The sequence below is a fragment of the Ascaphus truei genome, chromosome 13 (assembly GCF_040206685.1).
Source record: "Ascaphus truei isolate aAscTru1 chromosome 13, aAscTru1.hap1, whole genome shotgun sequence".
Classification (NCBI taxonomy): domain Eukaryota; kingdom Metazoa; phylum Chordata; class Amphibia; order Anura; family Ascaphidae; genus Ascaphus; species Ascaphus truei.
This window is the reverse complement of record NC_134495.1, coordinates 13,572,737-13,599,143: the sequence shown is the minus strand read 5'-3', so window position 1 is coordinate 13,599,143 and position 26,407 is coordinate 13,572,737. Positions and strand designations below refer to the sequence as shown.

Genomic DNA, 26,407 nt, shown 5'->3' with positions numbered 1-26,407 from the left:
TAATTATCAATGCACTGTAGGAGAATTTGTATGAAACTTTTAAAGCTGTAGTTCTTGTTGGAACCCCCGATGAACGAGAACGTATTTCAACAAACTGCAATGCTCAATCAATAAGCGCTTTCTACCCTGCTGTAAGAGTGGTCCCTATAATAAACAGGTTAACTTTGCTGCGTTACCCCTGACCGACCGATAAGGAACACGTGGCTTTATCGTCTTTCCTTATTTATTATACTCCTTGTCATTGTTATTTGAATAAAAACCCTTTTGTCTCTTCGCTTAGGGATATCCTGGACAAAAGCCGACATCATTCTAACAGATCCTCTCCAGCCTCCGCCCCAGTCAGTCACCAAATAAGCAACCTCATCCGCAGCAACAGCCAGACCCCCAGTGACTCCTTGCGGCAGGGCAGTCTCGGGGACAGGTCCAAAGATTCGGAGCGGGAGAATGCCGAGCGGCTACGGGACCCCACAGAGCACAAGATTAAGGAGAGCCGGTCACCGGTGAAAGAACCCGCCAACCACGACAAGAGGCCGATGGAGGACGGCAGCAAGCCGGTCATCCAGTCTGTATCCCCATATGGGAAGCCGGCCATGAGTGAAAGCCTGAAGCTGAGCAATCTAGTGGGGAAGGACAGCGAGAGAAAGCCTGAACAGCCCACTGACCTACAGAAGATCAAGAGCGATGTCAAGGTAAAGGAAGAGCGCAAGGAGGACTCTGATGTGTTGGTGGTGGGTTCGGAGCCTCCCCACACACCCAGGACAATGGAACACCAACCACCTCCTTCTTCCATGCATGGATTATCCTTGCATCACACAATGGCAGCCTCTATGCCCCTCTCAATGAGTAGCGTCCACCAAATGAACAACATAAACATGCTGGACCGCAGTCGGGTGATGACTCCAATCATGGGTATGAGCCCAATGGCTGGAAGGGAGAGGCTACAGCATGCTGGTTTTGCCTGGGACCCAGTAAGGGACCCTTTGCGGGATGCCTACCGCAGTCTGGACCTGCACCGGCGCATGGATTTCCACCTGCGTGCCGATGGCATGCACCGTTACCCAGCGGCGGCTGCTGCCAGCTTCTATGACCACGAGCGCGCATACCGGGATCGTGAGCCACACGACTACAGTCATGAGCAGCTCCTGGAGGTGAGGAGGGAGCAAGAGCGGCTACGGCAGGCTGACGAGCGAGAAAGGGAGCGGCTGCACCTGAGAGAGGAGATAGAGAGGGCGCGCATGCACCATCTCCACTCTGCCCCGCTGGAGAGCCACCTGGCACACATGCCATCCTTCATGCCACACCTGAGTAGTGTGCCCTACCCCAGACTCAGCCCTTCTAGCGCCATGCACAATGGGATCCTAAACCGGACCCCACCCACAGCGGCACTCAGCGCCCCACCACCCTTAGTGCCGGCCAATAATACGAGGCCCGCCTCTCCCCGCAGGACTAATCCCCTCACAAGCTCAGAAGCCCGGGACTTCTCACCCTCCAGAAACCCCAAGGAAGTTGAAGCTCGATAGTCTCCTTCCTAGAAAAAAAAAAAAAAGACCCACAGGAAACAACACCATGAATTTTAAACTCGTGCTGTATATAAAATCTTTTACGAAAGTGCACTGCTCAAAACCTTCTCTTCTCCTCCTCCTGTTTTTGTAAATGTACATTTGTAGGCTAAGCACACTTTTTTTCCTTTAGCCAGGGGGGACAGTTCAGGGGATGATAAATGTTCCAACCTGGAAGTTGAGGAATCTGCTCTTAAAGGTCTCTGGCCATGTGACTGTTTTTCTGGAGGCCCAGCAGCCAGAGTAACGGGAAAAAAACAAAACAAAAAAAAAAAACACTTTTTAAATGGATTTTTGTAGTTTTTACAGTATTTTGTTTTTCGCTACGGTGTTCTTAGTCTCTTCCAAAAAAAAAAAAAAATATTTACTTTTTTCTTTAATTTTATATTAGTTGCATTTTGCCTCTTTTGTGGGGGGAGGGGGGTGGGGGAAATAAGTAAATCTTTTCTTTCCATAAAGTACATAAGGGTATTTAACCCCTTCACTACAGGAGGTATCTGCAAAACACAATGCCTATTTATACATATGGTTCCAAACTGCTCTGCAATCTGCTGCAGACACCTCCAGCACTGAAGGGTTAACGGGATTACACAGATCTTTCTTTATTCTAAGGCTAACAGATCAACATTCTTGCCACCATTTTCGAACAGAAATCACAGATCTATTATTAAAATAATAAGATTAATGTACAAAACGGTTGTTTTTTTTGTTTTTTTTTGCCTTATTTTATTACATAAATGTAAAAATTATTTCCTTCTGGTTTTTTCCTTTGGGGGAAAAAAAATAAATACTTGCAGGATTGTAAATATTAATTTGTTAGGGCTACTACGCCTCGTATCAAATGTGGATCCACCACAGACTTTGAGAAACCCACACACGAGCAGAAAACACGGATTTCAAGGATCACACTCGCAGTTTCGCCAACGACACCTCGTCATCTTACTATGCAATCGGTGTGCGAAGCGGGTCTGATAGATGGGTCCTGCAAGAGGGTATACAATTCTCTCCCCAAATTCTGTCCTGCCACCCCGTGCCTCCACCATCCAACTCCCCCCTATCTTCCCAAAATATAAAAAGGGCACAAACTGCCTTGCGTTTGGAACAAACCGCAGAAAAATAAACCTATTTTAAAAGCGAAGGAAGAACCAAAACGTACCCATTTCAAGCAGAGTTGATGTTTTGGATGGAATGGGCAGTAAGAAAGACTGGAGCATCATCCCGTGTCACCAGGGTTGTCATTGGAAGGCTGTAAAGAGGGGGAAGGGGGGTTACTTCCACTTATAATTGCCACCTCCACCCCGCCAGCAAAATGGACCTGATTTATTTTCCCTGTGAACCCTTTTGTGCTTTGAACCTGTGCAGTGTTTTAATTGAAATCTGTATACAAGGGCGGTAGAATCTTAGGAGTGCGCAAAAGCAAATATATATAAATATATCTATAATATCTATATATATATATATTAAAAAAAAAAAACAGTGGAAAGAAAAAAATTTCAAAACATGAGCAACAATTTTTTGGTTCCTTTGTTTGCTTTGTACAGACATGATCCCATTCTGTTTTGTTTGACTGTTCATGCTTTGTTTCCCAGGTTTATTTTACACATTACAGGGTGGTTTTTGCCTTAGTTGTGTAACTGCTCTGCTTCTAAAGAAGCCAACATAGCAGAGGTTGAATACTCCATGCTTTGTAGGCTGTATTGCAAGCTCGTCCGTTTACACTCCCTCCGTGAAATGTCAAGATAATCACTACATTGCTCTGTTACCCAGCTTATCAACAGTGCCGTTGGGATCATGTTTCCACTCTAACCTTCAGAGGCTGCCATGCCAACACAGTGCCACCAGTATTCCACCTCTGGGCTGGCCACATTAATGCCTATAAACTAGAATTGTAAAGCGCTTTAAGCGGTGCTATATAATTACCAGATATTATTACTATTCCCCAAATCATTGATCGGTCCAACGACAACGTACTTAAATCTTCTGTTCCACTCAGCAACTCTGAGTTGATGTTTATATATACAAATGTAACAGTCCCACGTAAAACATCAAGGCTTATACAATGTTTGGTACGGACTCGTTAGCCTAACAGTGGGACTGATTTATCAGAGTTGCTGTGATCAGAGCTGACTTCTACAACAGTTCTTTTTAAAAGAGATACATTTCTCCACAATAAAAGTATGCAAACGAGAATAAGTGGGTAAAGGTTGGGAGATTTGTACACATTTCTGGTACAAACTGACTCCCCTTCTAAAATATTAATTGTGTAGCTCCATTCTATGTTTCGAAGTGTGATTTATTAATTAATCAGTACACGGAATTGGCTTCATCTGAACAGATGTCGGCAAGGATTCAGTAAGCCGTGATGCGGCGTATGGAACCCAGATCTGGCCTTTGGCCTGAATGGCAGTTAACACTGCATCATGATGCGAGGCCGTGCACTGTGGCTTAGAGCAGGGTTTCTCAACTCCAGTCCTCAGACCCCCCCAACAGGTAAAGTTTTAAGGATATCCATGCTTCAACATACGGGGCTCAATCAGTCAACGACTGAGCCACCTGTGCTGAAGCAGGGATATTCTTAAAACTTGACCTGAGGGGGGAGGGTCTCGAGGACTGGAGTTGAGTGCCTGTCATGAGCCCTTATTAGCTAAGCAGCACTAGTCCATAGGACACCTTACAAGTCTGGAACGGGCCATAAAAAGATGTCTTCAACTGCAGGAAGTTATCTTATGAAACCGTACTATTTAGCTAATATGGACCATAAACCCCAAACACAGAAGTTACCAAGATTCTGAAATATCAGCCACATACATTCTCACTTGAGACCATTAACATTTTTTGACCCCCTACCAATAGAAAGCCTAATTATTGCCTATTGGTGGCAGGTCTGAGGTGTAGGAAAAACTTCATCTTGCATTAGTCAGTCATTCACCATCATTCAGTATCCTCGAATTAAAATGGTAAATGCCAAAAAGCTTAAAGCCGAAGGATCAGTATCTTCATGTATCGCTCAGTTCAAGTCATGGAAAGGCCATTGAAAGCAAATGAAAAATAAATAAAGCATAACAAGTGGGTCTCCCCCCCACAGTCCTACAAAGTATCGAGGTGCATCATGCTTCTCAATAAACAATATGCTCAGCCTATGTTCACTGTAACATACACAAAAGCAGAGGGAGAGCATCACTCTGCTGGTCACAATGTTGCATCATTGATGTCACTAGAATATGAATGATACATTTGATATTAACAATGAGAAATAATACATCATTGGGTTAAGAGTCACCTCAATATGGTAAATATGAAGGGAACTGTATTAAAAGCCATAGTACTCATTTTCACCCAAGCTGAAGAGGTCACAATTTGCCTTCAATTCCTTTTAAACATCAATCTGCTGAATCCGCACCAACAGTTCTTCTTGTGCACAAGTACAAACACACTGTGGTTCTGAAGTGACTTTTTTTTTTTTATGTGCCCTTTTTCGGGATGGAAAAATTGGTCACTAGCAACTTTTCACATACGCCAATGATGAGTAGCTAAAAGAATGTGGAACACGCTATGGTCTATCCAAGGCGGTCAGACGTTAAAAAGGAAAATATGTCCATAATGGAGTCTGCTGTAATATGTCATGTGACCACACAATGGGTGACCCTCTGGGTTCCAGTTTTGATTGGACAGCTGATTGCTGCATTAAATAAAATATAAAGGTATTTTTGTAGGAAGATGGATTTACTCTCACGCCACTGGACCATGGTCCCCCTCCACTTGGAGACTGGTTATAAAGTCCTTTATCCATGTTTTGTGCTATAGGTTTCGAAAGCTTTTATTCCTTTTTGTAATGGCTCATTCCTCCTCTCCCTCCTGAACACCCCTTGTAACTTAAACCGTTTTGAGTTTACTTTGTAGATTGATGCAAACAAATACAACGTTGATTTTGGATGAAATTGGTATTGGAGTATTTGTTTTTGTATGATGAATCAACTCATGCTGCAGAGTTCAGCAACAGTGCAACAATGTGTTCCCCAGTATTAGGCTGCGTCCACGCTGCCGCTGAACGTGCTTGGCGCAATCACTTCAGTGAGTCCCAATACGTACAGCCACGCTCACGCGGTGTTCAGAGAGACATGGAAATTAGATTTCCAAGTGCTGAGAATGGTCACATGACACTTCTGTAACCAAAGAAAGTGCACCAGTCACAAACCAATCACAGCAGCCTTCAGCCATCCTCCACTCCAAAATTATTGAAGGACAGCCGAGCGCTCATGCTTGGAGAGTTGGTGACGTCACCACTCTCAACCATAAGCGCGGTCAGCGGTAGCAGAACAGGCGGCACTACATTTAAAAAAGAAAAAATAGCAGGGGTACCCGCTGCTTCCAGAGATACTTGCCTTCTTTGCAGTGTTAGTATCCCTGCAGCCAGGGAACTGTGTGCCTAACATAATGGTGGCTTTAAATGTCCTGCATCACGTAAGCCAATAGGAAGCCTTCACATCTGTTCTGACCTTTGAACTCTGCAGATACCGGTACTGTATATCGTTAAGTATATCTGGAAACGGGTTCCATGGAGCTGACATGAACACAGTTCTACTCCGGGTCGGCCCCTCCCCCCCTCCCCCCCCCCTCCAAATCTGTAATTAAAAAAAAATAAAAAATGTACCGCAGCCTGTTGTGCTGCTTTAATGAACTGAAATAAATGCTGTGTACACCATTCTATCAGCACTTTACTTATAGTTACATAGTAGATGAGGTTGAAAAAAGACATGTCCATCAAGTTCAACCTATGCTAAATGTAGACGACATACTTTATCCTATATTTGTACTTACAATATTTTGATCCAGAGGAAGGTAAACAAAAAAAAACAAGTGACACATCATCCAATGATTTCTCATAGGGGGGGGGGGTCCAAATAATGTCAATCAGATGACTCCCTGGATCAGCATCCTTCCCATGTTTACTTATTTGGCATATCCCTGTATACCCAACTTTTTGTGAAGATCTCTATTATATCTGCCATCACAGTCCCCATGGATAATGAATTCCACATTGTAACTGCCCTTAATGTAAAGAACTCTTTCCTTTGTTGCTAGTAAAATCCTCCAACCTTAAGGGATGACCCCAAGTCGTTTATACTGCCCTTGGGATGAATAGTTCTTTTGAAAGCTGCTTGTATTGACCCCGAATATATTTGTATATAGCTAGCATATCCCCTCTTAGATGTCTCTTCTAATGTAAACAAATACATTAGCAAACCTCTCCTAAGTCAGATTTTTCATCCCCTTTATTAATGTGGTGGCTCATCCCTGCACTTTTTCTAGTGCCATAATGTATTTTGTAAGGAGTGGTGCCCAAAATTGTACTCCATATTCAAGGTTGGTCTTATGCTTTATACAGGGGCATAATTATGCTTATTTCCCTTCCATTGATTGCCCGTTTAATGCAAGAGAAGACCTTATTTGCAACTGTTACCTGACACTGGGCACTATTGCTAAGCCTGCTGTCTACAAACACTCCTAAATCCTTCTCCATCAAGGATTCACTTAATTTTACCCCATTTAATTTGTAAATCGCCTTGCTTGCCAAATACATAACCATACATTTATCTGTATTAACCCTCATCTGCTTCGGTCTAGGACATTTGGCTGCGTGCCGCCAAGTTAAGTGCCTTGCCTTAAAAACCCCTACCCTAACCACTAATACCCATTAAATTAACTCCCGCCCCTAAACACTAAAACCCCTTAAATTGACCTCTGACCCTAACCAGTAATAAAATGTAAAAAAAAAAGCGGCAAGAAGAATCACATTGACTTTGGAGAGATAAGGCCTTGGACATAGTAAGCGCTTAGGTGCTGCCGCTCGCTCTACCAGGAGCTTTTTGCTGTCCTTGCAGAGGAGACAGCAAGCGCTTGGGAGGCGGGTATCACTTGTGTGTGTGTGTCACTTTGAAGTGGTCTGTGTGTTTGTGTGTCACTGGGGAACGTGTGTGTGTGTGTGTGTGTGTGTGTGTGTGTGTGTGTGTGTGTGTGTATTATATAATATTTTAAAAATTAAAAAAAAGACGTGAGAATAAATTATTTATTAACATTGTGCAACTTTGATAAATATATTCGCTCACACACCACAGACACATACACACTGGTATACATACACACTGGTATACACACATGCACACACGCACACACATACACACTGGTACACACATGCACGCACACACACATGCACGCACACACATGCATGCACACACACACACACACACACATACATGCGCACACACACATACATGCACGCACACACACACATACATGCACACACACACATACATGCGCACACACACACACACAGACACACGGGGCAGAAGGGGGCACATCACCCGCTCCCCCCCCCCCCCCCCGGCAGCGCAAGCCCCCTCCATCTACCGCAGGCTGACAGCCACAGGGATCGGGCAGATGGAGGCACATCACCCGCTTCCCCCCCCCCCCGGCAGCGCAAGCCCCCTCCATCTCCCGCAGGCTGACAGCCACAGGGATCGGGTAGATGGAGGCACATCACCCGCTCCCCCCGGCAGCGCAAGCCCCCTCCATCACCCGCAGGCTGACAGCCACAGGAATCGGGCAGAAGGTACACTCACTCACTCCGCTGGCGCCAGACCCCGTTCACATTTCCCTGCTCTCCTTCCATTGGTTGCTGAGGCGTCACGTGAGCGGAGTCAGCGCGTGAATTTAAAATTTCACTGTCGGCTCTGTTCAAGCGAGCCTCAGCAAGCAAGGGAAAGCATGCGCGAGCCCCTACTAAAGACGCTTTAATTGCGGCTGTAGGGGCTCAGTGGCAAGCAGCAGCAAGCGAGAGCAAGCAAGCAGTAACCATGCCCTGGGCCTAAGGAACTAAGGGACAGCGCACACTGTATTTCTCAAATCCAGTAATAACTTACCTTAGAAGCGGCTGGCGGCGGCAGGGATTCCGGCGGCGGATTGGCTGTGACCAAATGTCCCATTCTGCACCTGCCATTTACCTGCCCAATTTTCCAGTCTATCCAAGTCCTGGAGAGAAATTACACCCTGCTCTGATTATGCCACCTGACACAATTTCGTCTCATCAGCAAAGAGAGACACTTTGCTCTCTATGCCAACCTCAAGATCATTAATAAACAAGCTAAAAAGCAGGGGTCCCAGTACCGATCCCTGAGGTACTCCACTCACATTAGCCCAACCTGAAAAGGATCCATTTATCACAACTCTCTGTTGTCTATCCTTCAACCAGTATTCAATCCAGGCCCAATTTGCTTTATTTTGTACACAAGTTAGCACATAACAGTCCAAAAGATTTTTCAGAAGTTACCGAGTAACAAAATAAAGTACTGACATCCCTCCAGGTAACAACCTCACTACCTATTTTAAAGCAGCAATCTGTCCAGATTAAAAAAAAATTTTGGGGGGGGGGTTTCAGTTTTTGGACTGGGAGATCTTCCGGAGGTGAACTTCACCAGTTCCCTGTATATTTATAGTTTTTGGTGCTGGTTCACTTACTAGATTTTGAAAGATGGCGACTAATGTCATTGGTTGCAGCTTGGTCACCATTTTAAATCACTCAGGAAGGAGAGAAAGCAGTGCTCCCCAAAAACGGTAAGCATCTTGAGAACCAGGAGGTCCCCGGAGCTGAAAATAGCTCAGTTCAAAACACTATTTAACCCGGTTCAAGTACTGTTAAAAAAAAGAATAACCCGGAGCAGCCGTGATTGCTGATTTAATCTGCACTCTCTGGGACCTGGGCTTTCCATGGAATCTCGTCAGCAGTTCCATTACCACAAACTTTGGCAATAGATATTTACTTCTCAGGAATACAGCAAACGTTGCAGGCAGTACACCAAAATAAACAACTATTGATATTTAAACCTTTCCTGTCACCACCAAATCATTTTTTTTAACAGATACAAAATAGTCTCTACACTCCTGGTTCTATGTGGGGGTGCACGGTACATATGAAATCTGTAACATACATACAGAGCCCCCTAGGGATAGAATCAAGAACATAATGGGATAAGTAAAAAAAAAATGCAATAAATGTGAACATTTCCACAGAGACCACGTAATAATGGAAGCAAATCCATCCTGACACCATTCATGATTGGAAATCAATGCTAATGCCATAATTACATGTAGACAAGACTAGGGCCCAGATTGTTTACGCCAGGGGTGGGGAACCTTTTTTCTGCCAAGGGCCATTTGGATATTTATAACATCGTTCGCGGGCCATACAGACACAGACAGGCAGGCACACAGCAGGCATGCAGGCACACAGAACCCCGCCCCCCTACCTCTGGTAGTTGCTGCTGCTGGGGGGATCGTGTAGGGCGGATGCTAGGTTAAGTGCGGGGGGAACTGCTGGAGAAGCATGGGGGAAGTGCGGGGAATGCTGCGGGGGAAGTACGGTGGCTGCTGGGGATCGTGTAGGGCTGCCGGCGCCTCACACCACCTCCTCCCGATCAGGCGCGTGGCGGCCATTTTTTTTAAAATTAGCGCAACCCCGGTTATAGCAGTTGCCTTAGCAGGGCCAGACCAAATGATTTCGGGGGCCTTATAAGGCCCTCGGGCCTGACGTTCCCCACCCCTGGTTTACGCTAATGCTGCAGCCACAAAGACAGGTTCTAAAACCCTACACATACATATAGAAGATGCAATCCTGCTTAGCAACATCTACTGCAGTGACGTATTTGCCTTTATTTATATAGCGCCATCTATGTACACGGCGCTTCACAGCAGTAATACACGTGACATCATAATATAACACATAATGGGAATAAGTGCTTGAGACAGAAAAGTAACAGAAAAAAAGGAGTCCCTGCCCCGAAGAGCTTACACTCTAAGTGGTAAGTAGGAAGACCTTACAGAGACGGTGACTACAGTCGGCCACAGCTACTGTACAATTTGTTTCAATCATCAACATACCCTAAGGCTGCGTTTATAGTAGGCGCGTGCGATGGAGCGCATGGCGTTGTACATGCCTGTCGTCCGAGTGATGTGCGCCCTTTAGAAGCAGGCATCACCAGGCTGGTTCGCCCTCATTGGCTGAACCGCTCACGTGACGCGGCCGTCGCGCAAAAGTACAAAATAGTCTTTTAAAAAAATCTGCTGCGCAGTCGCTCGTCATCACGTGTGCGCACTATGACCGGCCCGATAAAGCTGCTGCAGTTTGTTCGCGTGGTGCACGCCATCACGCTTACTATAATCGCGGCCTTAACCATAGACAAAATAACACGGAGTATTCAATACACACTGGGGTATATGTATCAAGCCAAAGTGATGCAATTTTGGGGCAAAATAATCACCTTATGTATCAAACAAAAAAGTGCCATTGAAATCAATAGGACTTTTTTTATTTGATTCGTCTTGTTTTGTTGCCCCAGGATTGCTCCACTTTTGGATTGATACATATACCCCGGTGTATACTGAATACTTTGCGCCATTTCGAGCACTGTTTAGAGCAGGAGTGGCCAACTCCAGTCCTCAAGGACCACTAACAGGTCAGGTTTTCAGGATATCCCTGCTTCAGCACAGGTGGGTCAGTCTTCGACTGCAGCACCTGTACTCAAACAGGTATATCTTGAAAACCTGACCTGTTGGTGGCCCCTGCGTATCTTGATTTGTTCTTTAAAGGTAGCCCAGAACGTACTTTAAAAAATAAATAAATACACGTATCATGTATGTAATGCAATAAAAAATTATTGCCGGATTTCACAAGCGATTAAGAATAAGAAAGGAGAAAAAGGGGCGACGGATCAACTCCTGTCAGTAATGTAACTTGTTATTCGAGCGTTATTCCAACACCAGAGAGAATGGCACAAGCACAAGGTGCTATACATCACATTACAGAACGTGAGCGCTAATTCTCCTGTAACTACTACCCAATTTAAAAAGATGATGCACACAGCAGATTAGGTGAAATATAGCTTCGTACACGGACACATGCCAAATTCCTTTTTAAACAATGGCAAATAAGTCCTTGTATCTTACTGCATAGCTGCAATGAGTAATACAATAACATCATGCATAGCTACTCCTTAAATTAAACTGCATCAGTCCTATTCATAACTTGGCTTGGGAATCTACCCAATCGCTCTGACACTTTTGGTCTAGTTAAACCATCATAAAATAAGGGTTCTTATCTTCTCAGAGGTGAAGCAATTGGTAGAATAGACTTGGTCCTAATCTTATCTGTACATGTTCATGTCAAAGTTTAAGGGCTTTAAGGCTGTTCTGTAACAATAAGCAGAACTCAACAACTGGTCAAAGCTAATAGGCTGATGGTGTCATCGTAAGTGTGAGCGCTCCCCCCGCCCCCCTTATTAAAAGGTGCAGTGTCACTTTGTAACATACATTGAAGTTACAAAGTGAAAGTGTTCAATTGTCTTTCTACCAGCACCAACAACACTTGTTTCAAAATGTAAGTTATGCTCAGTAGCGCTTTCAAATTTAGGCCGAGTCCATGGCGCCTGTCTACAGCCCCTCGCGATGGGGAGGCGTGTCGGAGACGTGGCTGATGACGTCACGGAGCTGGTTCGCCCTCGTGCGAACCTCTTACGTGACCTGGCCATCGCGACACAGAGAAAAAAGTTGTCTCGCGAAAAAACAGCCGCGCACTGTGGACGTCCACACAAACCTCAATGTGTTTGATTGCGCTGCTCAGCATGAACGCGGCCTTAGGCTGAGATTATACTGTATGCTTGAGCGCATGGCGTGGCGCGTGCCCGACACTCAAGCGATTTCTGTACATACTGATGGGGGCGTGGCTATGACGTCACAAGCTGGTTCGCCGTGATTGGCTGAACCACTCAATTGACGCGGCCGTCGCTTGAAAAGACAATTTTTGTCTTTTCAAAACGCAGTCGCGCTCCGTCGTGCGTGCGCACTAGGAGCGGCCTCTAAGGATTCGCACACAGTATGATCTCAGCCTTAGGCAAGGTCCCCAGTGCCCGCTGTGGAGCACGCTATGGCGTGTGCGTCACACACCACAGCCCTCTATGGGGCAGACCCCGGTCGCCGTGTGTGTGGTCGCGCAAAGCGCGATGACGTGTCCGCTGGCAGAGAAGACAAGAATTTGTCTTTCCTTGCCGCGACCACGTGGTGTGTGCGGGCAGCCAGTGGCAGGGCAGATCGTATGGACTAAAAGGAGTGTAGGTATTGTAGACGATTATGGCCGCGTGCCTCCCCCCTCCCTGTCATGGACGCGCCCCCCCCCCCATCTAGGCCACGCTCCACAATAGACTGCAGATCGCATCTTTCACCCGTGCAGGCGCCACCAGGCGTAAGTGCAGCAGTGACTACTGGGGCCGTTGCCGGCTTGCAAGCAAAAACAAAGATCTTGGTAACATAACTCTTTTGTAATAGAACTTATCTAACTGAAGAAAACATCATAGCCACAATTTACAATTATCTCTGTCATGGGATGACCCAACATTAACAAGAGATAAACATCTCTGACATAAAAGCATCATGTACGTGGTATTCAATACGTAGGGTGACATGATGACTGGCTGTGTCAAACTGCCGGCTGCACAATGACTCCCTTATCTAAATAGCTTTTTGAAACTCATTTTGCCTCAAAATATGCTAACCCAATGTTCCCGGCTCTCATTCAAACTCGAGTTTCAGTGGGTAAGTACTTGGGACATTACTGACACAAATTGCCCATTTCCTGTACGTGACATTGCAGGCCATTCCCATAACACAGGAACTCTGCTCTTGCTGGTCACTGATGCAAAAAGTTGTGCGTCCATAGATGGACCAGCCGTGCTGAGGCGTGCGGACGCTCCTCGCTGAGCCCCTGCATCCCCAATGAGGATGCCTTGAGAGGGGGCTCACGCGAGCGTCCGCAGGCGTGCTCAGGCTTTGGAGTTTTCAGCCGAGCGCCAAGCTGTTTTTCAGCGCGCTGTCAGCTGAAAACCTCCAATCACTGCACAGCAGCGTCAACGTCACGGCGCCGTGACGTCGGCGCCGTGATATTGACGTCAGTGCGTCGCGGCCGATTGGCCCAGCGACGTCACTGCCCCGCCTCCAACCACCTCCCCCCGGCTCCCTTCGCGCACGCTGGCTCGCCTGCAAGTCCGTGCAATCGCTCTGACTGAAGCAGGCGAGCCTCAGCGTTAGCGCGCCTCCGCTCTCCCCACACCTCTATGGCCCGGGCCTAAGCGCGCTCACAGCCAGAGGCCGACAATGGAAACTGAAAGGGAGTATTACAATAATGTCTCTGTGCTTCTGTCTCTGTCCCTATGCTCCTTCTCACTGTAACTATCCAAGTCCTCCATCAGTGTCACCTCTGCCCCTTCTTGCCACATGTATGGGAGTCTGGCCCTGCAAGTTTAGCATACAGATGTATACATAGAGATGCCTTTATTTTTTCCCCAGTCTTACCAAATCAAAAAATGAATTCCTAAGCATAACAATAAAGTAATTGGAAACGGACAACATACCCACCTCTAATAAACAGGCTGAGTACAATATATTGAGAACTAGCTGAGAGACCTGGCATTGCCCGTGAGTTAAATTTCCCGCTAGGAAAAGGGGGGGGGAAAGTGGGGGGGGAAAGTGGGGGGGAAAGGGGGGGGAAAGGGTGGGGGGAGGGACAGTGGACAGGAGGAGGGGAGGGGGGAGGGACAGTGGACAGGAGGAGGGGAGGGGGGAGGGACAGTGGACAGGAGGGGGGGAGGGGGGAGGGACAGTGGACCGGAGGAGGGGAGGGGGGGAGGGACAGTGGACAGGAGGAGGGGAGGGGGGGAGGGACAGTGGACAGGAGGAGGGGAGGGGGGAGGGACAGTGGACAGGAGGAGGGGAGGGGGGAGGGACAGTGGACAGGAGGAGGGGAGGGGGGGAGGGACAGTGGACAGGAGGAGGGGAGGGGGGAGGGACAGTGGACATGAGGAGGGGAGGGGGGGAGGGACAGTGGACAGGAGGAGGGGAGGGGGGAGGGACAGTGGACAGGAGGAGGGGAGGGGGGAGGGACAGTGGACAGGAGGAGGGGAGGGGGGAGGGACAGTGGACAGGAGGAGGGGAGGGGGGGAGGGACAGTGGACAGGAGGAGGGGAGGGGGGGAGGGACAGTGGACAGGAGGAGGGGAGGGGGGAGGGACAGTGGACAGGAGGAGGGGAGGGGGGAGGGACAGTGGACAGGAGGAGGGGAGGGGGGGAGGGACAGTGGACAGGAGGAGGGGAGGGGGGAGGGACAGTGGACATGAGGAGGGGAGGGGGGGAGGGACAGTGGACAGGAGGAGGGGAGGGGGGAGGGACAGTGGACAGGAGGAGGGGAGGGGGGAGGGACAGTGGACAGGAGGAGGGGAGGGGGGAGGGACAGTGGACAGGAGGGGGGAGGGACAGTGGACGGGAGGGGGGGAGGGACAGTGGACAGGAGGAGGGGAGGGGGGAGGGACAGTGGACAGGAGGAGGGGAGGGGGGAGGGACAGTGGACAGGAGGAGGGGGGAGGGACTAGCTGAGAGACCTGGCGTTGCCCGTGAGTTAAATTTCCCGCTAGGAAAAGGGGGGGGGTAAAGGGGGGGGGGGTAAAGGGGGAGGGGGGGAAAGGGGGGGGGGAAAGGGGGAGGGGGGTAAAGGGGGAGGGGGGTAAAGGGGGAGGGGGGGGGGGGAAAGGGGGGGGGGAAAGGGGGGGGGGAAAGGGGGGGGGGGGAAGGAAGGGGAAAGGGGGGGGGAAAGGGGGGGGGGAGGGACAGTGGACAGGAGGAGGGGAGGGGGGGAGGGACAGTGGACAGGAGGAGGGGAGGGGGGGAGGGACAGTGGACCGGAGGAGGGGAGGGGGGGAGGGACAGTGGACCGGAGGAGGGGAGGGGGGGAGGGACAGTGGACCGGAGGAGGGGGAGGGGGAGGGACAGTGGACAGGAGGAGGGGAGGGGGAGGGACAGTGGACAGGAGGGGGGGAGGGACAGTGGACGGGAGGGGGGGAGGGACAGTGGACAGGAGGAGGGGAGGGGGGGAGGGACAGTGGACAGGAGGAGGGGAGGGGGGAGGGACAGTGGACAGGAGGAGGGGAGGGGGGAGGGACAGTGGACAGGAGGAGGGGAGGGGGAGGGACAGTGGACAGGAGGAGGGGAGGGGGAGGGACAGTGGACAGGAGGGGGGAGGGACAGTGGACGGGAGGGGGGGAGGGACAGTGGACAGGAGGAGGGGAGGGGGGAGGGACAGTGGACAGGAGGAGGGGAGGGGGGAGGGACAGTGGACAGGAGGAGGGGAGGGGGGAGGGACAGTGGACAGGAGGAGGGGAGGGGGGAGGGACAGTGGACAGGAGGGGGGGAGGGACAGTGGACAGGAGGAGGGGAGGGGGGAGGGACAGTGGAGGGGAGGGGGGAGGGACAGTGGACAGGAGGAGGGGAGGGGGGAGGGACAGTGGACAGGAGGAGGGGAGGGGGGAGGGACAGTGGACAGGAGGAGGGGAGGGGGGAGGGACAGTGGACAGGAGGAGGGGAGGGGGGAGGGACAGTGGACAGGAGGAGGGGAGGGGGGAGGGACAGTGGACAGGAGGAGGGGAGGGGGGGAGGGACAGTGGACAGGAGGAGGGGAGGGGGGAGGGACAGTGGACAGGAGGAGGGGAGGGGGGAGGGACAGTGGACAGGAGGAGGGGAGGGGGGAGGGACAGTGGACAGGAGGAGGGGAGGGGGTGAGGGACAGTGGACAGGAGGGGGGGGACAGTGGACGGGAGGGGGGGGACAGTGGACGGGAGGGGGGGGACAGTGGACGGGAGGGGGGGACAGAGGACGGGAGGGGGGGGACAGAGGACGGGAGGGGGGGGACAGAGGACGGAGGGGGGGGACAGAGGACGGGAGGGGGGGGACAGAGGACGGGAGGGGGGGACAGAGGACGGGAGGGGGGGACAGAGGACGGGAGGGGGGGGGACAGAGGACGGGAGGGGGGGGGACAGAGGACGGGAGGGGGGGGGGGACAGAGGACGGGAGGGGGGGGGACAGAGGACGGGAGGGGGGGGACAGAGGACGGGAGGGGGGGGGACAGAGGACGGGAGGGGGGGGGACAGAGGACGGGAGGGGGGGGGACAGAGGACGGGAGGGGGGGGGACAGAGGACGGGAGGGGGGGGGACAGAGGACGGGAGGGGGGGGGACAGAGGACGGGAGGGGGGGACAGAGGACGGGAGGGGGGGACAGAGGACGGGAGGGGGGGGGACAGAGGACGGGAGGGGGGGGGACAGAGGACGGGAGGGGGGGACAGAGGACGGGAGGGGGGGACAGAGGACGGGAGGGGGGGGGACAGAGGACGGGAGGGGGGGGGACAGAGGACGGGAGGGGGGGGGACAGAGGACGGAAGGGGGGGGGACAGAGGACGGGAGGGGGGGGGACAGAGGACGGGAGGGGGGGGGACAGAGGACGGGAGGGGGGGGACAGAGGACGGGAGGGGGGGGACAGAGGACGGGAGGGGGGGACAGAGGAAGGGAGGGGGGGGACAGAGGACGGGAGGGGGGGACAGAGGACGGGAGTGGGGGGACAGAGGACGGGAGTGGGGGGACAGAGGACGGGAGTGGGGGGACAGAGGACGGGAGTGGGGGGACAGAGGACGGGAGGGGGGGGGACAGAGGACGGGAGGGGGGGGGGACAGAGGACGGGAGGGGGGGGGACAGAGGACGGGAGGGGGGGGGGACAGAGGACGGGAGGGGGGGGGGACAGAGGACGGGAGGGGGGGGGACAGAGGACGGGAGGGGGGGGGGGGGGACAGAGGACGGAGGGGGGGGGGACAGAGGACGGGAGGGGGGGGGGACAGGGGAGGGGGGGGACAGAGGACGGGAGGGGGGGACAGAGGACAGGAGGGGGGGGGACAGAGGACGGGAGGGGGGGGACAGAGGACGGGAGGGGGGGGGACAGAGGACGGGAGGGGGGGGACAGAGGACGGGAGGGGGGGGACAGAGGACGGGAGGGGGGGGGACAGAGGACGGGAGGGGGGGGGACAGAGGACGGGAGGGGGGGGACAGAGGACGGGAGGGGGGGGGACAGAGGACGGGAGGGGGGGGACAGAGGACGGGAGGGGGGGGACAGAGGACGGGAGGGGGGGGACAGAGGACGGAGGGGGGGACAGTGGACGGGAGGGGGGGGGACAGTGGACGGGAGGGGGGGGGACAGTGGACGGGAGGGGGGGGGACAGTGGACGGGAGGGGGGGGGGACAGTGGACGGGAGGGGGGGGGACAGTGGACGGGAGGGGGGGGACAGTGGACGGGAGGGGGGGGGACAGTGGACGGAACCCCCCCCATGCGTAGCTCCGGAGTGTCTGATACACACACAGTGACTCACACACACACGAGACACACAGTGTAACACACACACACATCACCTCGAGGGAGGAAGGGGGTCCTTCCGGGCGCCGCCATCTTAGGCGCCCCGCGTGGCATCTGCAGGCTGCCTGCCCACTGCCTGTCGGAGCACTGAGGGGGAGGTGAGCGGAGCACGGGGGGGGGAGGGACAGGAGGAGGGGAGGGAGGAGGGACAGTGGACAGGAGGAGGGGAGGGGGGAGGGACAGTGGACAGGAGGAGGGGAGGGGGGGAGGGACAGAGGACAGGAGGAGGGGAGGGGGGAGGGACAGTGGACAGGAGGAGGGGAGGGGGGGAGGGGGGAGGGACAGTGGACAGGAGGAGGGGAGGGGGGAGGGACAGTGGACAGGAGGAGGGGAGGGGGGGAGGGACAGTTGACAGGAGGAGGGGAGGGGGGGAGGGACAGTGGACAGGAGGAGGGGAGGGGGGGAGGGACAGTGGACAGGAGGAGGGGAGGGGGGGAGGGACAGTGGACAGGAGGAGGGGAGGGGGGGAGGGACAGTGGACAGGAGGAGGGGAGGGGGGGAGGGACAGTGGACAGGAGGAGGGGAGGGGGGGAGGGACAGTGGACAGGAGGAGGGGAGGGGGGGAGGGACAGTGGACGGGAGGGGAGGGACAGTGGACGGGAGGGGGGGACAGTGGACGGGAGGGGGGGACAGAGGACGGGAGGGGGGGGACAGAGGACGGGAGGGGGGGGACAGAGGACGGGAGGGGGGGGACAGAGGACGGGAGGGGGGGACAGAGGACGGGAGGGGGGGACAGAGGACGGGAGGGGGGGGACAGAGGACGGGAGGGGGGGGACAGAGGACGGGAGGGGGGGGGACAGTGGACGGGAGGGGGGGGGCAGTGGACAAGAGGGGGGGGGGGCAGTGGACAAGAGGGGGGGGGACAGTGGACGGGACCCCCCCCCATGCGTAGCTCCGGAGTGTCTGATACACACACAGTGACTCACACACACACGAGACACACAGTGTAACACACACACACATCACCTCGAGGGAGGAAGGGGGTCCTTCCAGGCGCCGCCATCTTAGGCGCCCCGCGTGGCATCTGCAGGCTGCCTGCCCACTGCCTGTCGGAGCACTGAGGGGGAGGTGAGCGGAGCACGGGGAGGGGGGGGGGGAGAGTGAGAGAGTGAGAGAGTGAGAGAGTGAGAGAGTGAGAGAGTGAGAGAGTGAGAGAGTGAGAGAGAGAGAGATATGTGTGTGTGTCGTCACTCCGCCTCAGGCCAATCAGAGGGGCGGGCGGGCCAAGGGACCAATGAGATTTCCCTTAGGGACACAGGAAGATGCAGACAGGCATACAGTGCTTTCACTAATATATAATAAGATACAAAAGATACACCCCTCAGAAAAGTCACTTCTACTGATAATAAATGGTTTAAAATATGCAAAGGGTCTTCTTACTTTACACCAGGGGTGGCCAACTCCAGAACTCAAGGGTCACAAACAGGTCAGGTTTTCAGGATATCCCTGCTTCAGCACAGATGATGCAGTCTTCGACTGAGTCACCTGTGCTGAAGCAGGGATATCCTGAAAACCTGAGCTGTTTGGTGGCCCTTGAGGACTGGAGTTGGCCGCCCCTGGGTTACACGGTGTAAAAGTACGATACATGTAATAAAGTGGATATTATTTGTATCCAGTTGCACCTTCCTATATTACAAATTATGATTGTATCTATAAAGAGATAATATATGCAATGCTTTATTAGATATTTAATACAAGGACATTTGTTACAATTTAGGGAGAAATACATACAATAAAAGGTAAATATCGGTCCAATTTGTGAAGAGCATGCAATCTAATAGGTAATTAGGCAGACATAATTCTATTAACACATTTAGCATTTGTTGAGGAGTCTCTGCTACCTGCAGTAAAGGTGCGATAATTTCTATAATTTACATTTTTGTTAAGATCTTAATTAAATACACTGTATTTAGATTTAATAAAAATATAAACCAACTAGACATCTCTTAATTATGTCATACTCACCAACTTATTTCATTTGTTTATCCTGCTGTACTAAGCAAGAAGGATCGGAAGACCAATCAGTCAATTGAAAAACATGACAAAAGAGAAGATAAGACGTATAATTTGATTACTGACCTGGGCTGTCTTCCATTGCATTACATCAATTCATGGCCAAGACTTGTTAGAATTACTGTTCTCCTGCTTCCTGGAAGAAGAGATATGCTATTTAAAAATGTAATTACATTTTTTTTTTAATGGAGATTAGAAAGAAATAAGCACATATTCACAACCAGAAATATAAAGGGTTTTCTCATCCATAAAGGAAAATTGTACCTTTGTATAGTCAAACAGTGTATCAAAGTAAAAACAAATGTATTTATTGGTGGGTGCTACACAGAGATGCAATCGGACCCCATTTGCACAAAATAGACATTTAACGGACATTTCAAATTAAGCAATTTCCAGGCACACCAGGTGCAAGTGCAAAATAGCACTGCGTGTTTATTATTTTGAAATACAATGCAAATAATTCAGGTACTTTGACTTCTAGAACATCAGGACGAGGCTCACTGAATCGCTGTGTTTGTAAAAAATATACTACTAAATATGGATCATACCACAGTATTGTTGCCAACTAAACCTAGGCCAGCACCACAGGTTGGTCCAGTGTTTATGGTTCTTTTTCCCCTCAATAGAATAAAAGACAGCTTAAAAATTGCAGGATGCTTTGAGTAAAAACAAAAAGACTGAAAATCGGCATGTACCTGTGACAGGTCAAAGGGGTCCCGTTGGAAACTCTACACAGCAGAAGGGATTCACTGGAAAAACAAAAAGCAAGAAACAGGAGAACAAAGCTCTGATGGAAGACAAAGCACATCACGGACACTTTCTGTGCCAGAGCACTTCAGGGAATTATTCTTTACTTCTCTTGGATCCGAGCCTTGCAAACTCTTTTCATGAAATCGGACTCTGTACCTTGTAGACACAACATACGAATCTTGCACTTTGTTAAAACGCAGAAATATCACGAGGCAGGTACGATTTTTCAGGAACAAATAGGCCGAACGCTTATAGGGACTTCTCTCTCCAAATGTTTACGTTAAATGTTTCATTCCTACCCCCATTCTATTTTGCCTACCAGCTTTACAGCTATAACATGTTTGGTTATCTTTGTATTCAAGTGGCTGGTTACTTCAATACATTGTGGATTCAAACCTTTCTAATAAACCTCTCTGTTCTGCTTTGCCTATTATTTTGAAGATGGTCTTTCACGACCAAAAGAACACAATTTATCATGGCAAACCGGTCTGCTTTTTCTTAAGGATAAAAATAAATATAAATAACTGTCTTTTTTTTTTAGAATTTATATTGATCAAGGTTTCTGTATATTATGCTGCCTGTTCACAGTTTCTCTTTAAAGATAATAAATATTTGGTATTGACTTCAAACTTGTGTTTGGAATTTCCTTATGATCTGTGAACCTCCTAAAAGGACAAATAGCTCCATCTGTTGTTAGATTACAAGTTGCAGAAGAACAGGCAGCTTCATCTCCAGCAGTACGGAATGGTCTTTGGCAAAGATTTATAGATCCAACAACAATGCATGGCACTCAATATATTTTAGCTAAGTCACTAAATACAATGCACAAAGAGCAAGAAGTATCTTTCAGTTACAACAACAAACAAGTCCCAAAGTGTATTGTTATTACAACTTATTCGTAGCTGCCAGTAATGGTAGCAGTACAGAACTTTACAAATGTATGTATGTATACCTTTATTTATACAGCGCGATCCACGTACACAGCGCTTCACAGCAGTAATAAACGTGACATATTATAACAAATAATGGGCATAAGCGCTTCAAACATGAAAGTAACAATAGCAAAGGGAGCCTCTGCCCTGAAGAGCTTACAATCTAAATGACAATTATCCAGATTTACTACTGTCCTAAGTTTAACTTGAATGAGCTAATGTGGCAGCATCCGCCATTAGGCACCAAAACAGCACCCTTATTTCTACATGCTCTCGTCCTCGCCTGCCAAATGCAACTTCTACTCCTCCTGGTGTCAACCCCTCCAACCTCATACCCATTCCCTGCCACCCCTCTCTCCTGTGCCCTTTCGAATGCTCGCTCCCCATCTAACAAGTTCCTCTCTGTGCATGACTTCTTTTTCTCTCATTCTCTGCTCCTATTTGCTATAACTGAGACGTGGCTCACTCAGTCCGACTCTGCTCTGGAAGCTGCCCTCTCTTATGGTGGCCTTTCTTTCTACCACACTCCGCGCCTGAGGGCAGGGGTGGAGGCGTGGGGCTCCTGCTCTCCTCTCTCTGCCGTTACCAAACTTCCTATTCCCCTCTTGCTTTCCCCTCCTTTGAGGCTCACACTGTCCAGATCTCTCCTCTCCTTGTCCATGTGGCGGTCATCTATCGTCCACCTACCTCGACTCATCCCTCTTCTGCCTTTCTCTCTCACTTTGAATCCTGGCTCTCTTTCTTTCTCTCAGACTCCCCTGTTCTTCTCCTTGGGGACCTCAACTGCCACATTGATGACCCCTCTCTCTCTTGTGCTTCCCCTCTCTAACCTCTTCTTTTGGCCTTCAACAGTGGACTGCAGCCAGCACCAAGGATGGCCACTACCTAGACCTGGTTTTCACTAAAAACTTTTCTCTCTCTGATTTCTCAATTTCCCCCTTTCCTCTCTGTGACCATCACCTCATCTCATTTTCTCTCTCTCTCTCTCTCCCTTCCCCATCTCCCCCTCGTTTCTGCAGAAACCTGCGCTCTATTAAACTACCAGCTTTTGATTGTATTGTATTGTATGTCTTTATTTATATAGCGCCATTAATGTACATAGCGCTTCACAGCAGTAATACATGTGGTAATCGAATAAATAACAGATAATATAAATAACAGATCATGGGAATAAGTGCTTTAGACAAACATAACATTAAGGAAGAGGAGTCCCTGCCTCGAGGAGCTTGCAGTCTAATTGGTAGGTAGGTAGGTAGAACGTACAGAGACAGTAGGAGGGAGTTCTGGTAAGTGCGTCTGCAGGGGGCCAAGCTTTATGTATCATGTGTTCAGAATATCCACAGTGCTATTCATATGCTTCTTTAAGCAAGTGTGTCTTAAGGTGGGTCTTAAAGGTGGATAGAGAGGGTGCTAGTCGGGTACTGAGGGGAAGGGCATTCCAGAGGTGTGGGGCAGTCAGTGAAAAAGGTTTAAGGCGGGAGAGGGCTTTAGATAAAAAGGGGGTAGAAAGAAGACATCCTTGAGCAGAACGCAAGAGTCGGGATGGTGCATAGCGAGAAATTAGGGATGAGATGTAAGGAGGGGCAGAAGAGTGTAAAGCTTTAAAAGTGAGGAGAAGAATGGAGTGTGAGATGCGGGATTTGATTGGAAGCCAGGAGAGGGATTTCAGGAGGGGAGATGCTGAGACAGATCTAGGAAAGAGTAGAGTGATTCTGGCAGCAGCATTTAGGATAGATTGTAGGGGAGACAGGTGAGAGGCAGGAAGGCCGGACAGCAGGAGGTTACAGTAATCAAGACGGGAGAGAATGAGGGCCTGAGTCAGAGTTGTAGCAGTCGAGCAGTCCACTTTCCGCTCTTCCCTCTCCTCTCTCAGCTCCAGACCCTGACAACCTGGTCAGTAACTACAACTCTGCCTTATCTTCCTCTCTCTATCTACATGCTCCACTTTCTCTCTGCCGTTCTCGCCCTTTGAACCCCAGACCCTGGCTAAATTCCCACACGTGCATGCTGCATTCCTCCACTTGTTCCTCTGAACACCTCTGGAGGAAATCTCACACTATCGCAGACTGCAAAAAAATATAAATAGACAGCACCAACAAGCATATATAGAAATCAATAGAGGTGGTGCAACGTGGAACCGAGAGGGCCCCATTTCCTCCCAACAAGTACTGATGTAGAAGCCGTTATTCGAACACTTCCCGCGTCATGTACATCGGAATCCCGATTTGAAACCGTGGGATGAATTCCAGCCTCCCCGCACTAAGATGCGAGCGCGGCGAGTGCAGAAAAACGAATTTTAGTGTTCTGGCTTTTAAAAACAAGAAATTGCCACAGTAGCACAGTAGCACAGTAGCACAGTAGCACAGTACTGTACACATTACAATTCATCCATTTTATTGCAAACACAGAAACAGAATCCATGAAATTCGAACAAAACATCCGCGATATGCGCGGTTTCCTGGGGCGATAAGTGGGGAACAGCAGAGAACTCAAAATCAGCGCCGAGATGTGTTCGAATAACGGCCGCTTCACCAGTAAACCAAAACAATTTATAGTTCTCAGCACGCAAAAGGTCAAAACAAAGGAATATGGCAAAAGAGTTTTAATGAGCAAAAAACACAAAATCAAAAATATACGAGTAAATCCACAACACATCAAATGAAAAAACGGGGAGAAAAAACAAGGGAAAAAAGGGGATGGGGTAAGAAAAACCAAAGTAAAAAGTACAGGGGAAGGGGGGCGGCAACGTTTCGGGGTAAAACCCCTTCTTCAGGCCCGTTCCCAAAAGACCAAATGTCTAGTTGTACTTCCCTATTCCTTGTACAAATCTCCCTACAGAAAAAAGCACCACTATAACGAGCAAAAATGAAATAAATGTATTCTCACAGGGGGTGCAGCCCAGAGACAGCTCAGGATCCTCAAGCAATTATTACTAAAATCAAGGACAGTCCTCCAATCAGGGGGGGACAAACGGAGGGGGGTTTCCGGTGTCATAGTCCTTAAGCGTCGTATCCACTGGGTCTCTTCTTGGAGTAATAGTTTATTCACATTACCCCCACGTCTGCTTTTATACACAAGCAGCATTGTGTGTGATGTTCATTAGAAGCATTTGTCAGCAAATTGTTACTTGATTTGTCTGTACCTACTTACCTGTGCTTCTACGGGTAACTTTGCCGGTTGTGCTTACTACACAGGCTCTTATTATTAGAGTTACACTTTCATAGCACAACCCCCCTATTTTAGGCATTTTTAACACTCACTTTGTACCAATCTGGTCCGATACATCTTATTCCATTATATACCTATTAAATGTGGTTTTAATTTACTCATACCCATATTTCACCGCATATCGGACCAGATTTTTTGTCTTTGACTGTATATCTCTTATTAGATAGGGCACTCTCCCCTCACAGATCCTGAGTGCAATATCAAGGGACTTATCCGAGAGGTAGTGCCTTTGCTCCACCCGGTGTTTCTTTCTTTCTCAGTGTTCATTACCTACCCTTGTGCACCAATCTGTGGCTTTGACCATTGGTCTATCTAGGTTGAGCGGGTTACATTTCTTTTTGCTTTTATACACACCATCGATTATGACCAGCCTGTGTGAAGTGGTGTGCCACAGGTGCCTCTTCATCACATCGCCGGATCGCTGCTTTGTGCTGTCGGATCCTGTCCTTGACACATTGGGTGGTCTCCCCCACATAACCTAATCCACACGGACATTTAATAAAGTAAATGACATTCCTTGATAGACAGGTAAAGAAACCATAGATACTGAAAGATTGTCCGGTGCGTGGATGAGTAAATGTATTGCCTTCCTGGAGGCACACTGTGCGCAACTACAGCACCGGTAAATAACACCCCTTTCAGGGACACCAAAACAGACCAGCTAGAAATTTTTCAATTCCATTTGTCTCTACTTTTAGTACACTCAGCGGCCGTATAAAAAAATATTATCCTCAAACATTGGCACCTGCTTGGGGCTGACCCTCTTCTTACATCTACACTGGGACACAGACCATTGTTTTCATATAAACGTGGCAAGAATTTGAAAGATAGCTTAATTAAAGCTGACATAGGTGGCACAACTCAGTTCCAAACCTTTCTGGGTACACCCTGTGTGAAAAGCCCTGTGTCTTGCATTGCAAGTGCAGGGGTGGCCCAACTCCAGTCCTCAAGGGCCACCACAAGCTGCAGCAGGAATATTCTTCAATCTGACCAGTTGGTGGCCCTTGAGGACTGGAGTTGGCCACCCCTGGACTAAACTATTACTAAAATGGGACCTGTTTTAGATCTAGAAGCTGCACACACTTCATCCCGTAAGGCTGCGTCCACGCTAGCACGGAGTGTGCAGCGCTTGCAGAGTTTAGTTCCCGCAATTTAAACTGTCCCGTCCCCACGCGGGCACGCACGCTCTCTCCAAAGCTAAGCGCTTGGGGAGACAAAAAAAAAAGTTTGAAGCGTGCTCAACATGCCCAGAATGCTCCCCAGCGCGCGCTTGTACAATAGACAGGACGCCCAGCGCTCATGCTTGGAGAGCAGGTGATGTCACCGCTCTCAAGCACGAGCGCGGTCAGCGATTCCCAAGAGGGAGTTTGCGAGCCCCTAGGGCAGCAGTTCTCAACCTCACTTGTCTCGAGGCCCCGCTAGTTATGCTCATCTGACTAGGCACCCCTACAATAGCACACGTACGCACACACTATGGCTCCTGATGGACAGGGGGGAGCACAATGTAAAGAAATGTGAACCGTAGCAATAGAGGGATGAATGGAACAGAGAACATTTTAATCAGGGGGTGCGCAAAGTGGGGGGGAGTCGCAACATTTT

The 26,407-nt window shown here is 50.2% G+C and overlaps 1 protein-coding gene and 1 long non-coding RNA gene across 14 annotated transcripts in view; one reads left to right on the top strand and one right to left on the bottom strand.

Moving 5' to 3' along the window:
• FBRSL1 (fibrosin like 1) overlaps positions 1 to 5,497 on the top strand; it is a 425,112-nt gene extending 419,615 nt beyond the window's left edge. For all 10 annotated transcript variants that reach the window (XM_075568613.1, XM_075568607.1, XM_075568608.1 and 7 more), the window contains one exon: positions 281 to 5,497. In XM_075568613.1, the coding sequence (XP_075424728.1) occupies positions 281 to 1,520 (1,240 nt within the window). In that variant the 3' untranslated portion in view covers positions 1,521 to 5,497. The remainder of the gene's footprint in view (positions 1 to 280) is intronic.
• The window catches only part of LOC142464928 (uncharacterized), a 66,323-nt gene that overhangs the window by 35,562 nt on the left and 4,354 nt on the right, over positions 1 to 26,407 (bottom strand). Inside the window, exons 2-6 of one of the 4 annotated variants that reach the window (XR_012787756.1) lie at positions 25,163 to 25,286; positions 20,594 to 20,647; positions 19,965 to 20,034; positions 8,480 to 8,588; positions 2,716 to 2,805 (exon numbers count right to left, since the gene is read on the bottom strand). This is a non-coding gene — a long non-coding RNA (uncharacterized LOC142464928). Of the gene's footprint in view, positions 1 to 2,283; positions 2,542 to 2,715; positions 2,806 to 8,479; positions 8,589 to 19,964; positions 20,035 to 20,593; positions 20,648 to 25,162; positions 25,287 to 26,407 lie in introns of those variants that run through there. The other 3 variants (XR_012787757.1, XR_012787754.1, XR_012787755.1) reach the window with 3 other exon arrangements.